General features: G+C 41.8%; 1 protein-coding gene across 1 annotated transcript in view; it reads right to left on the reverse strand.

Annotated features, from left to right (window-relative positions):
* LOC136445077 (multiple PDZ domain protein-like) overlaps positions 1-13907 on the reverse strand; it is a 67933-nt gene that overhangs the window by 6529 nt on the left and 47497 nt on the right. Inside the window, exons 32-45 of the mRNA XM_066442933.1 lie at positions 11638-11736; positions 9943-10139; positions 8878-8972; positions 8669-8735; positions 7924-8019; positions 6609-6662; positions 5733-5852; positions 5368-5472; positions 4943-5017; positions 4402-4573; positions 3675-3871; positions 3050-3133; positions 2334-2527; positions 1780-1927 (exon numbers count right to left, since the gene is read on the reverse strand). Of these exons, the coding sequence (XP_066299030.1) occupies positions 1780-1927; positions 2334-2527; positions 3050-3133; positions 3675-3871; positions 4402-4573; positions 4943-5017; positions 5368-5472; positions 5733-5852; positions 6609-6662; positions 7924-8019; positions 8669-8735; positions 8878-8972; positions 9943-10139; positions 11638-11736 (1703 nt within the window). The remainder of the gene's footprint in view (positions 1-1779; positions 1928-2333; positions 2528-3049; positions 3134-3674; positions 3872-4401; positions 4574-4942; positions 5018-5367; positions 5473-5732; positions 5853-6608; positions 6663-7923; positions 8020-8668; positions 8736-8877; positions 8973-9942; positions 10140-11637; positions 11737-13907) is intronic.

The raw sequence follows: 13907 nt of genomic DNA on the forward strand, positions 1-13907 counted from the left end.
CGGTTACATGTCACGTGTTTGACTACAATGGAATGCAAGGGTTTGTATACTTTTTCACATCACAGATCCTGATTTGCATGATTCTTATACGATCATGTAAATCATCACTCAAACTATGTACATCCCTACAAATCATGACGATCCGTCATCACCTTCTTGAGTTACTAGTATTCTCTTTCAAAGTTTAAAACAAACCCATACCTATACCTACACGAGTTCTCCCAAGAGTTATAAAAATAATCACTGTAAGAATATTTTTGCTTAATTGGTATCATAACTTTTATCTTTACTACAGAAAATAAGGCAATTTGTTGGCAATGTATTTGCTTCAATTATGCCCATATTTTCATAGTCGACATATCAATCAGTTTTTATCAAACCTATACCTTCCAACAGGGAGAGCGTTAGATCGTAAGCCCGTGTGACCTCCCTGACCCCAAAACAGAGCCCTGCACCAGGCAAGTAAAGTATCACATGTGTCCTCCAGGGACGTCTCACAGGGAGCCTGCTCCGGTAAACTAGGTCACCTGTCAGTGCAATTTAACCTGAATAAATAGACTTAAAAATAGCAAATTGAAAGGGAATTGTAGACATTACCTTATAAATTATGTTAATGAGGCCTTGTCATGCATGATTTTTGTCTGATATTGTTCACCTTTACTTAGCTTCCTAATGATACAAGAATGAAATTCCAATCATTTACTATTGTGGTATTTTCAATTAGTATTTTCTCATTAATTATGCAACATTGGTAGCTATTAGCATTATTGGTATCTATCGATACCTCTCTCTTTTTCAGCTATATATGTCACATGTTTGAGAGTCCTATTTTGAAAGGCAGCAGATTTATAAACTTTCCTTGCTAATTATGCAAATTAGCTCCTGATTTGCATAATGAATATTCAATCATGTAAATCATTAATCGAGCTATCTACATACCATAAATCAAGACGATCCGTTGACCATAAGTCTAGTTATTCATGTCCAAAGGTCAAAACAAATAAATTAAAAACACCCGCTGCAGCTCCAAACAAGCCGCTAGAGGGCCCAAACGTGCACAACTTACTTCATGTGGCATGGACTATCTACCACACAAAAATCATGATCGTAGCACTTGCAGAAAATTCGACCTCAAACTTTGAAGCTACACTGCAGTACCCAAAGTACCCGCTAGGAGGCCCATCATCGAACTTGACCTTCCCCTTTAATAAATCTACCTGTTCACTAAATATTATGCACAACCATCAACAGCTTCTCGAGTCATCCTGTCAACAAACAAACACGCATACATAAACAGCCCACTGCAGTACCGCAGGAAAATGCCAGGTGACCCATTTTTGAACTTGAGCTTTGTTTTGACAATCTCTACGTACCCACCAAAAATCTTGCAGATCCATCGTCAATACGTCGAGTTATGTTGTCTACATACAAACACACTAACAAAAAAAGTCCACTGGAGCACTTTAGGAAAACGCAAGGTTAACCATTTTCGAACTTGACCTTCGTTCCCACAACCGCCACTTACCTACCAAAAATCAGCAAGATCCGTCAAAGTTCTCTCGACTTATGATCTCGACATACATACGGACCCACTTTACAGCTGGCGTAACCGATAACATAACCTTACCGCGAATGCATACATTCCCGGCGAAGGTAATGATACTAAATAGATAAGGCTGCTGGAACTGGCCAAGGAGGTCCTGCAAGAGGCCTGGGAGCTAGCCTTCAGCCGCCCTATGGTCAGGACTGCCGTGTCAAAAAGAGGTGGGGATGTCTCACCTTAAGCACAGCGGCGGCGTTGTCCTGTGTGGCACTCCTCATGTCCTCCCCATTCACACTCAGGATCTGGTCTCCCTGCATCAGGCGGCCATCTTGTTCCGCCACCCCGCCCTTCACTACATCCGAGATGAACACTCCAACATCATTCCTGAAAAGGACAACAAGAATACAGTATGTATTTCTCAGCAAGGGAAGGATGAAAACACAAAATTAAAGATTTTCCACAAAATCCTGCACATATCACTGCCATGTGTCAAGCTGGTGTGTAAGGAAATCTGCAAAAAAGAGCAACACATTCATGATCTACAATGTCAAGTAGGATGTCATTGTCATTGCTAACTCAAAAATAGTAGAATAACATGTATCCTGCTGAACAAACCACCCCAAAATACAAGGGTACTGTTAACTTTCTGCTTGCTACCTTACTCTATATCCAGTAAAGAACGGGGTGTTAAAATGCTACTTCAGCATACTAAAGGTCAAACTCCTAAGCACAAGGACACCCTGGAGACCCCCCATTCTCACTTATCAGAGTGCTGATGAACGCCTCTCACCTCCTTCCCACAATGCTGAGGCCGAGCCCCTTGCCGATGCGTTTCTCCAGCTCGACGCTGAACACGTCGTACAGATCCTCCTCCTTGTACTGGTTCTCGTCCCGGAACACGATCAGACGCACGCGGGACGGCGTCTGCCGCAGAACGTTGATGGCGTGGTCGTGGGTGGCGTTACGCAAGTCTTCTCCATTCACCTGGTGTGAGATAAAATTATACCTGTCAGGTTTTTAAGTTCTACAATATCATTCTATCCTTGGATGTGGGTCGCGTTATGCAAGTCTTCTCTATTCACCTGGTTTGTAATCAAATCTTACTCGTATTTAAGGTTTTATAATCGATCATCATGATATTACCTTAAAGTCTGCATAAAAGTTCATCTAAACAGGTTGAATGTTTCTTTAAACAGTTACCACCTACAAGAAATGACTCACCAGTTGTTAAATCAACCCAGCTCTGAAGTACTAGTTTTCTATGGAAAACCTAAAGGCACTAGGTATGGCTGGTAGTTTGATGAAATAAGACTACATCATTCTATCCTTGGTGATTTTGACAAATGTCTATCACTCTCAAATGTCAATTTCTAGAGTTTGTAGCGATTTTCACAAATTGTTAGCAACATCAACATTACTTGTGATTATAATGATAGAAACAATGTGCTTAGCAATTGTGTTTACTTCTTGTACATTTACTTGCATCAATACTATCCTGACACATACCTCCAGTATCTGGTCCCCTGCCCACAGACGACTGTCCTTCGCTGCTGCTCCCTCCTCGTACACCTCATGGATTATAATGGCACCCTGGTGAGGCAAGAAATAAAGGGTCATTAGATGGAAATTGACTGAAAAAAGTACCAGTATGTACTGTATGTACTGTATGTACATGTAGCTGGGAAATTCCCCACAAGAAACAGATCTAAAGTACCACAACATCATATCCTATCCTAAGGACTGCAGAAAGCATTCAAAATGGGTTAGTGCCAACAGCTAGCATTCGAACTCCAAACCATCTGGCCCATTGTCAGGGTCCAAAAGTGAAACAAAGAAGCAGCTTGTTTTGGCCTGTATGTACATGTGTATGCCATATGGCAATTTACTTGATACACACAAACCAAGGAACCTCCTTGCGCAAACTTACCAGAAGAGAGTCTGATCCACTCATGATGCTCAGCCCCAGCCCAGTCTTTCCCTTCTCGACGTAAGTAATAAAAAAAAAAAACAGACAAACTAACCAGTAGTGTGTCTGATCCACCCACGATGCTCAGCCCCAGCCCAGTCTTTCCCTTCTCAATGTAAGTCATAAAACAAACAAACAAACAAACAAACAAACAGACAAACTGACCAGTAGTGTGTCCGACCCCCCCACGATGCTGAGCCCCAGCCCAGTCTTTCCCTTCTCGATGTCGATGACGGTGATGCGGCCAGGGATGATGGGACAGGTGCGAGGGTCCATGTGGTCCGGGTGCTCCTCTGGAGGAGACGACTCCTCCAGCTGGTCTTCTTCCTCTTCTTCTACTTCTTCATATGGTACTCCAGACACTGGGAGATATAAAGAGATAGAGTCAGTTTCACTTTCAGTTCAGTAAACAGTGTTAACAGTGAACATTGTTAACCCACAGGACAGAGGCACCTGGCAGTCTGCCATCAAGACACACCATATCTATGTGAGAGCACATCAAACCCTTGTGAGACATGGAACAAGACGATAAACCAGATAGTGAGTGACTGTGAGTGTAAAGCTATTCTACTTCCACTGTTCATAAGACAGACTGACATCGTGTATAGTGTATACACTGATGCGTGTAGGTACAATGTTTGTGGAAAATTACTCTTTTTTGAGGAGAATGACCCTACACAGTCATCACCCTACACAAGGCTATCCTGCGGCATACACAACTGCCTGGAGGAATCAATCTTGCAAATCCAGAGTCAGATTCTTACTTTGGGGGGCGTCGTCACAAACCAGCTGTCAGCCAATCAGAGTATTGTCTTGATGTCATTTTTAGGTAAAGCTGACTGGTGTGTGCAAAATAAGGATAATTTTTACATGCAAACATTAAAAGTGTTACCAGTGATCTCGTCCACAATGGGTGCCTGGTCCAGCCCAGTCTGGGTGACCGGCGCGTGGTTGACCTGTGTCGGCTGGATGAACGCCGGCTGGTCCGTGGGGATGTAGCGCCGGTTATCGGAGCACACCGTCAGACGAACCGTGCCCTGGGTCTTCTTCAGGATACCAACAGCCTGAAAGCAGTATAATAGTGGGATGGTTACACGTTCAATGAAATGTATCAACCATGTGGAAACAGAGTCAGAGAAGACGGTTCCATTGTACAAATTACAATAATGGTGGAGATTGTTAGATTGAAGGTTGAGATAGAAACTATAGACATCAAGATAAATATTTCTTTGGACATATTTTTTATAGTTTCCTTCTGCAACAAATTCATGTCCATGAATTACTATTAAGCTTTAGGTTCCTTCTCTGAGTCAGTGCTTTGCATTTGTTCTGTTGCCTCATTGCCTAACAATATTTGAGATCCAACGACATAAATTGGTGCCGCCTAATAACATTATAAGCTTTTGAATTAATTGTTCAGTTTGAAACCTCACCTGGTCGTATGACAGCCCCACCAACGACTCATCGTCCACCCCCAGGATCTGGTCTCCCATCTGCAGACGACCGTCCTGTGAAAAAGTACAAGAAAACAACAATTAATACAGGCTGCGACTACATTATATGTCATTTTAAGTTATGATTATAAAGAAAAATATTTCTAGATCAGTGCTTTCTAAACAAGTAAGTTGAAGCATATCTAGAATCAACAGTATTACAGCATCTGCATTTCTCTCACAAATGTCTTAGCCCACTTACAAGGCAAACTGCAGTCTCCTCCATCCAAGTCTGACTTACACAGAGGACATGACAGGCTCATACCTTCTCTCTCATCTGGTAACGATACATGTATGTCATAGTCACCATGACTCAGATGAAAACACTTCGTAACTCTCGCTATTACTAGAATATCGGCACTGACCTCATGCGCTGCACCCCCGTCCGTGATGTTCTTGACAAAGATTCCCGGGTCTCCTGTACTGATGTCCCGCCCCTCGCCTATAGCAAATCCCAGGCCTGTTGGGGTCTGTAAAAGAAAGAGAAAAACTGTGTTATAAAATGCTAATAAACATACAGGCATATGCTATGCAGCATTTTCCAGACTGGTTGTAGAAAGCACGTGCTAGGCCTCTCTAACTGCCTGGGGTGTCACACGACGTGGGATCCTACAATTTGTACAAGTCGAACTAAAATTTTCTAATAAAAACTACCTGAATAGAAGGAATTTGGAATCCTTTACAATGTTACCATGGAGAGTAAAATATCTGAATAATAACAGAAACTGACCTTGGTGAGCGTGATGACCTTGACATTGTCATAGGCGCTGTAGAACACTCCTGATTCCATGGGATGGTCCATTTGGCCGTTGGTGGAGGGGGGTGGCTCCTCAACTGGGTGAATACCATTCTGGGGGTGCAAGCATGGAGATCAGGAGGATCGACATATCAACTGTTGTTGCTACATGTATGTTGCCTATCTTTCATTCAATACAAGAGATTATGGCATTGTAAAATAGAAATCATTTGGTGCACATGTATATTTTACAACATTTATGCCAGCTTTTGGTACAAGATAGCAATAGACAAATGAACAATATATTTCTTGATGTCCACATTCCAAACTCTTACCACAACCTAGATCCAAGTTTATAGACATTTCTTCACGTGACCGGCTATACAGATACAGACCACCCCGGATTCTCATACTCTTATTTGTAAACCAGAAATTGCAAAAGATCCCAGAGATTTGAGCGCTTCTGCCTGCTACACGCTCCCCCTCCAATATTCCGCTACTGCAATTCCTCTTGGGGTCAGGGCTTCAAGGTCCTCTCTGTTGCATGGCTCAGGCAGGACGGGGCAGACGAGGAGGTGTTCCATGGTCTGCTCCTGCCCGCAGTCACATGTCGTCTGTCCATCTGGACTGAGACCCCACTTGTTCATAAGGGTCTTGCACCTTCCTGTGCCTGTTCTGAGGCGGTTGAGACATAACCAGGTTGGCCATGCCTCCCCCGCTCCTGGAGGAAGGGATTCCCTCGGGGGGATGGTGAGTTTATGTGGAGCTGTCTGGAGGTGTTGAGACCACATGGCCATCCTCTGAGACGCTGCACTATCTCTGAGGGACATCTTGAATAAAGTCTAAATAAAGTGTAAATAAAGTACTCACCATGGTAGGTTCCAGACTGGGGGGTACAGGACTACCAGGGTGGGGACTATCCTCCTGGGAACAAACATTTATTCACATTACTGATAGGCTGTTATCAAACAAAGCAAAAGTAGCCTAGCATTTATAATCATTAAAACCTGGAAACTGCACATTATTTAAATCAAGCTGTGGAATACAAGGGCATCATTATGATAAAGCTTACATTGTATAAATGCTAACTGTAACATTTTTTTTCCATAACAACATCTGCATTAACATGAATCACAACGATACATATTGAAGCAAATATAATAGGCTGGAAGTTAGAGTAAGAATCAGGGTTAATAGGAAAGTGCAGCATAAGAAGATTGTAGTGAATTGGGATTACAGTGTAAGATTGGGGTTAGTAAAGGTGCTGTGATTCCAGAGCTACCAGGCAGGAAGCGTGCATGCTACAACTGTGCATGTACAAGAGGCTAATGCTGAAAAACTGGTGTTCTGATCATTGGGGGAGGTAAGCAAAATTGCAAACTGTTAGTAAGAGTGCTTCTGTTTTATGACAATAATCTTAGTCTGATTTCTTATGCTGCAAAAGAAATACTTATGCTGCAAAAGATGTGAGGCTGAGATTTTTAAAAGTGCAACTAAAATATTGCTAATGCCTCTAATCTGTGAGTATCAAGGGTGCTGATTGCTTTGAAACTACATGTTTTCAATGACTTTTGTTTAGTGCGGGGAGTAAGGTGCAGTCAAATTCGTCATACAATTTTCTTTTCATAGTATTTTCAGTTAGGCAATGAGAGAACCATGCAACCACCAACAAGGATCCATGGCAGCATTTTCTGTCACAAGAGAGATACAGAATATTAGAGGTTCTTTTTTTCATAACCCGTAATTCTCACCTGCTGACGTTTCGGTGTCTGTCAGGCACCTTCCTCAGAGCTTCTGACTGGGGTACTGCTTCTCGCCGCTATAAGTAGCCAAAGTAGGTGGCGCTTTTGCGGTGAGAAGCAGTACCCCAGTCAGAAGCTCTGAAGAAGGTGTCTGACAGACACCGAAACGTCAGCAGACGAGAATTACCGGTTGTGAAAAAAAGAACCTCTCACATCCTATGTTCTACAAATCTGATGAAATTATTTTCGGAAGAGAGATACATTTTGACGCATCAACGACTGTCACAAAGATGGCCTCAATGGCCTCATAAAGCTAAATGTATGACGAATGTGACTGAGCTATTAGGGCCCTACTGAATAAGGATGCCGTATTTGAACTGGAAATCTTGCAGCGAGGCATGCGGAGTGGGGAGGGGGGTGAGAATGTAGAGTTCAAGTTCAACCTGTCCCAGGAGGCTGACGGAAAAGTCCGGAGAAAGGAAAGAGCTGACCCGCCGCTCGATGGCGTCCTGGCCGGGGTCAGAGGGGGAGCTGTAGAACTGGGGGAGAGGGGAGGGAAGATGGCATGAAACTTCAGATATGTTTGTAAGTCAAATGAACAATGTTCTGTTAACGTCAACTCCCTTCGAGTACCTTCAGATCTCCACACTACAAAAATGGGATTTACAAAGGCAGCATCCCCGAGGTACGCACACTTCAGATATCCAGGTGTTCAAGACATTCTTGAGGAGACCTTGGATGACACTGTTTTTTATATGTGGTGGTCTTCGGGTATCAAGCAGAATCAGTAACTTTATGGCTTCATCAGGTGGGTAAGTCATTTGAAGGTTAAGTTCTTTAAACACAACCAAATCTTTCTCATTGCCAACTTTTTGAGAACTCTTCAGCTGTCTTTCACAGGAAATTCTTGCATCAGTTCAACCATCAGACAGGGGCTAGCAGGAGAAAGCAGCTGAAAAGTTCCTGAAAAATTGTCACCTCATGGTTGTGTGTAAAGAATTTCACCTTCAATAGTAGGTTGGGTTTTTTTTCACTAGACAAACACAAAGCAGTCTGCTGCATTGGTTTGCTGGTGAAATATCCCTGCTGATATTCCAGATATGATAACAGAATGATACTAACAAACATTATTGGACTAGGTACAATTTGTGTTGAGGTTAATTAATCTCGACAATAAAGCAGCCTTACCTCTCCAGATGATGTAGTGAGGAACCTGATAGGAGACATAGACAGGGACTCTGCAGCCTCATCACTCCTGGAACAAGGAATCAAGAGAAAGACAGGGATTAAGATTTTGTTGAAACTGTTGTGACAAATAAAAATACAGCATGCCAAATTACAGGTAAGGCAGGAATGAATGTCTTAGAAACAGTGGCCCCTGATTGCAGGTGTCATACCTGAGTAAGACTATCTTGACGACCCCCGGTGGGATGCTCTTGATGACCTGTGAGGCACTGTGGTGAGTCCGGCCGTACAACACCTCTCCATTGATCTATGGGAGATAACAAACACCACTGATGTAGGAACGTATGGTCACGTCTTTTTGTGTAATTAGGGCACACTAGTTTACTGGTAATTAGTTTTTTTAACTAAAATGTGGAGGAGACATAGGGGGCGGCCGTGTATAGGATGGAGGGACAATCTACATGTAGTAAATCATCTGTGCCCCACATGGCCAAGACTGGCAGGACAAAGAAAAGACTGGCATCAGCGAAGGAAGGGATTCCTCCTTCGGAACAAAGACATACTGGCATGAAAGAGAAAAGGTGAAAAATCAGGAGAAAATGATTAATGGAAGAAGGCAAGAACGAGCTTTATCAAAACGATACACAAAGGTGTATCTAACACATTTCCTATTCACTCTTACAACATTTTGAGCGCTATGGCTTGTTATTTATCAAATGTCTTTTGTTAACACACTCCCAGAACATCTCATCCGTTGAATGTAGAACTTTTTATAACATCTAACATTTCAGCACCAAGGACATGGGCTTGATTTTCTAGAAATCATCAAACATTGCTTTTTTGCAGTGTCTCAATGATTGCAAAAGTTTGCTTGTAGTGTTGCGGATAGCTAGCAAGTTAATTTCCACCAATGGGCAAAGGAATCAAGACAGTTACAAACTAAAGATGGAGACAAATTTTGGCGATTTCATGCCTTTTCACAGCTCAATTTCTCATATTTCAAGTCTTGTTTATGCTATCAAGGCTTATGCAACTACTATTCCACTTTTAATGGAGTGAATGGGAAAGAGGATTGACCATGATGCAAATAGCTGGTTTCTACTACCGGTATACCAACAAATTCTAGCATACCTCCAAGAGTTCATCCCCCACTTGTATCCTGCCGTCCTCAGCTGCCGCTCCGTCCGGCGCTACGCCCACCACAAACACGCTTGTCCCGGTTGATATTAACTATCATTATATATTATCAAATAATATAAAAATTTATAGGACTGTACCTCCAACAGCTCATCTCCCACTTGTATCCTGCCGTCCTCGGCTGCCGCTCCGTCCGGCGCTACGCCCACCACGAACACACTAGTCCGTGTACGATCCCTGTTCCCGGCCAGACTCAGGCCCAGCCCGCGCTCTCCCTTCAGGAGCTCGACAATGTGGAGCTCGCCGTTCAGGTCTCCGTACCGCTTCTGTACTGTCTCTGTTAGTGTAAAAATAAGGGCTTCATTAGATAAATTGTGTTGTTATACTACAGTAAAACACTGGTCGTCTTTACACTATGGGTGTCAGAGAAATATGCATCTGTACCAGAAGCCAAAAAAATTAAATCTATTATTCAAGGATCCAACTTATCAGCTCTGACACTTGTACTTGTAGGGAGTTAAATATCTTATCTAACTTCAAAGTCAAACTTTTCAATTGTGAAACTATGACATCTATTCCATCCCTAACTTTCACAGGACTTGCAACAGTCTTGCAACTCATACCATCATCATGTACTATGTAAATCCTTAGATTTCTTCATTTCTATGTACCTTTAGAATAAGACCAAGCTAACTGAACCGAGAAAACAAAGACATTAGTGTAAAGGAAAATAGAGAAAAGTTAGTACATTTGTAACTGATACCTGAAATTTTAACTGCAATGTCATCATTTACATCTGACATGACAAACTTTACTGTATCTTTCCCAAGACACTACTACAGAATGGTTGAAAACATATTGTTAATGTTCAATTATAGGTACATTCAAAATTCCTTGTTACTACTTTGCATGTTTGTAGAGTAAAGGCTCCTTTTAAAATCAGATGATAGTTTCCCAGGAGACCTAATTATGAAGAGGCCTGCAGCAAATACCAACTAACACAGTTGGAATTGCTGTAAATAAGGAACACCTCTACGATGAGACTTTCAGGCAGATTACATTGCACTGAGGTCCCTTCACACTCTAGTTTCAATCTGAAATGTACTTTCTTCTTTTAATAGTATTAGTTTAGTTTAGGAACAGATTGAAGTCAAACTAATTGCCATGTGATAACGGCAGTAAGACACAGGAACAGCTACATGTACCACAGACAGTTGAGAAAGCTACATGCATAGGTGCAGTACAGTACAAAACTGCTAGTTGTTGTGCTACTGTGTATGAGTTACAACAGTGAAACCTGTCACAAACGTGACTCTACATGACATGTATTTCCTTGTCCAACTGAAAGAACTGTGAAGTGCCGTGAGTATGAATGTGTAGTGCAAGGAGTATGATTGAGTTACCTAACAAGTGAAAGAATCTGTAGTACAACAAGTGATGTGTGATGCCAGATCAGAACAGACTTTAGGACCAAAACGCCAGGGACTGAAAGGAAGAGCAGTGCCCTACAAATAGATATGTTCCTTAAAAAGTGATGTGTGTAATCCAAATTGAACTAACTTAAAGGCCTGAAGGCTTAAGACAAATCTGTGGTTAGCTGGTTTACATGTCGATGAGATGCATACCTTTATAGCAAGTGATTTGGGACCAAAACAGCAAGGAGCAAATAGAGTGGAGTGTTTTACACATAGATGAGATGTGTTCCTTAACAAGTGATGTGTCGTCCAAGGTCATAATGCTAAGGAACAAACTAGAGTGCAGTGTTCTACAAGCAGGTGTACGTGAGATGGTATGTAAGATTCAGGTGGGAGAGCTAAGCAGTAAGAACGCCCCACCATCCATGGACAGCTTCTCCTGCAGCACCTTGACCTTGGGGCTCACGTCCGCGGCCTTGGGGAGTCCGCGTCTCAGTCCGGCTCGAACGTCTTCTAGGGCTGGGCCAAGAAGAGGGAGGACACGTCTTCATCTTAGAAGGAACCTGGTTTTCCTTAGGGCTATCTTTTGTGGTAAGATGTGTTACGTGTGTATTCAATTTCTTACTCTTGTTTATAAAAGATCAACCCTAAATTTGATCAAATTTAAGGCAGTGTCTATAGATTGTAACTAGTGTATTGCAAACATGCCTCAGTCTTGGGACATCAAACCTAAGTTTTTTTTCAGCACCATTTTGTAATATCACATACAAAGAGCCTAGTATATAAAAGTTTATTACAAGTCGAGTGTAGAAGTGGCAGATGATGTTTTGAAGCTGCTGTCATAATGAAATGAAATATATCTCAATCCAATTGCAACATTCTGAGCTTTTCTTGTACTGGTTTCAACAACATGGATGAATACTACAAAGAGTAATATTATACTAAACATATGCAGCCATTTGCATTACATGTTTTTAGCACATGGAAATTCTCAACAGGAACGATGAACAGTGGACCACAGCTAACATCTCAAAACACTTTCCAGTATACAGATTAGATGAGCAACTACTACACACCTGGGAATTAAACTCCCAACCTTTTGGTCCATAAAAAGGTCACTAACAACTGGACAATGCACACATTTATACAATGAAGGAAGTGAGAAATATGCCAACACTCACCCATCCTACTCAACACCCTGGCCATGCCCAACAGATGAGCCAACAACTGAAACATTCTCACAAACTGCCGGAATCCACAGCTAGATTAAAGCACTAATCTGTGTGCCTCCGTATTGCACTGTTGTTCCTTATTGCAAGAGCTTAGGGGCAGGATTAGCAGAATGCAGAAGGATTGTCCACCAAATGGAAGTCTGTTGTTACCCATGTGTGTCAGACATCTATGTCCTTGGTGGGACCACTGCGGTAATTGAAATGCCCCATATAAGGTAACAAGGGGTGTATTGATGTTTACCATCCATGAACTGTAAGCTGTGTTATTGTGGCTGTGAAATATATTTTTGAGATCACTTCAATGCCTTTCCATTTGTGACGTTAAGATCAAAGCTGATTTTGGACTATTTTTTGAAAATACAAAAGAGGCAACTGGAAATGAAGGCTGTATGGAACTTCTGGGCATTGTGGACACTTTTTTGATGATCACATCTTTTGGCATATTACCCAAGCATTAAGTAATGCTCTACTGGGATCATTTTCCTTAAGCCCCTTGAAGCTGATCAACGGATCCATTTACTTTTTCATACATACATGTACATACTGCATACTGTTCCATGCCTTTTTACATCATGCATAACAAAGCTGAAATGCGGTATATGTTATTGACTCAGAAAGATCAAATCAATCCATGCAGACATTGATTGAAACACAGTTAACGGCAGAGGTAATAAATATGTCAGAGTAATAATGTGGCCGAAAGTCGTGCCTCAGACAGGGAAGCATTTCCCACTATGACCTGATTCCCACTTCCTGTTATTGCTTATTGTCCTGACCAATAACAATAAATCAAGCTGTTTTTCTAATTCTGCAAACTTTGACTAATATTATTCACCACTGCATGAGTCATTTTGTGGTGGAGGGAATTGGCCATAATGCACAAACTGTGTTAGGGTGGTTATAATTAGGGACAGTAAAAAAGGTAGCTATTGGAGGAGTGACTGTATTATAATGTAGATAAAAAATCTGAGTGTGAAACTTGTTAGTCTGATCTGCTGGTTGTTGAAGGCAATTTTGGTTCTTTTTTTTGGGAGAGGTCTGACAAAAACGTTTTTCCTCTCTAAAATCATTCTTATTCTTTACTCTTATTTAGTTCTTCGTTTTTTTTTACCCTTATACAGAACCCACTACAGTTACAAATTCAGACTTCAACTCTAAAGACACTTTATTGAAGACATTAAGTACATGGCAGATACTGTCCAACATTAGTGTCCCATATGCAAATACCTGACAGCTGTGGCTTAAGCTCCATGAAAAGCTTATAAGGTTGGTAAGTCATTCATTTGGAGGTGCAGCTCTTTCCACACAGCAAGAATTAAGTAACAGAGTTCATTTCCTCCTGATGAAGGCAGCTGCCAAAATGTTGGCAGGTGGGAAAAATTTCTCTGTATGGAAAGAACTATACCTTCATAATCAGCTGTGGCTGTAGTTCCAAAAACTCCATTGAGAAGCAACTAA

The sequence above is a fragment of the Branchiostoma lanceolatum genome, chromosome 11 (genome assembly GCF_035083965.1).
Source record: "Branchiostoma lanceolatum isolate klBraLanc5 chromosome 11, klBraLanc5.hap2, whole genome shotgun sequence".
In the NCBI taxonomy this organism is placed as follows: domain Eukaryota; kingdom Metazoa; phylum Chordata; class Leptocardii; order Amphioxiformes; family Branchiostomatidae; genus Branchiostoma; species Branchiostoma lanceolatum.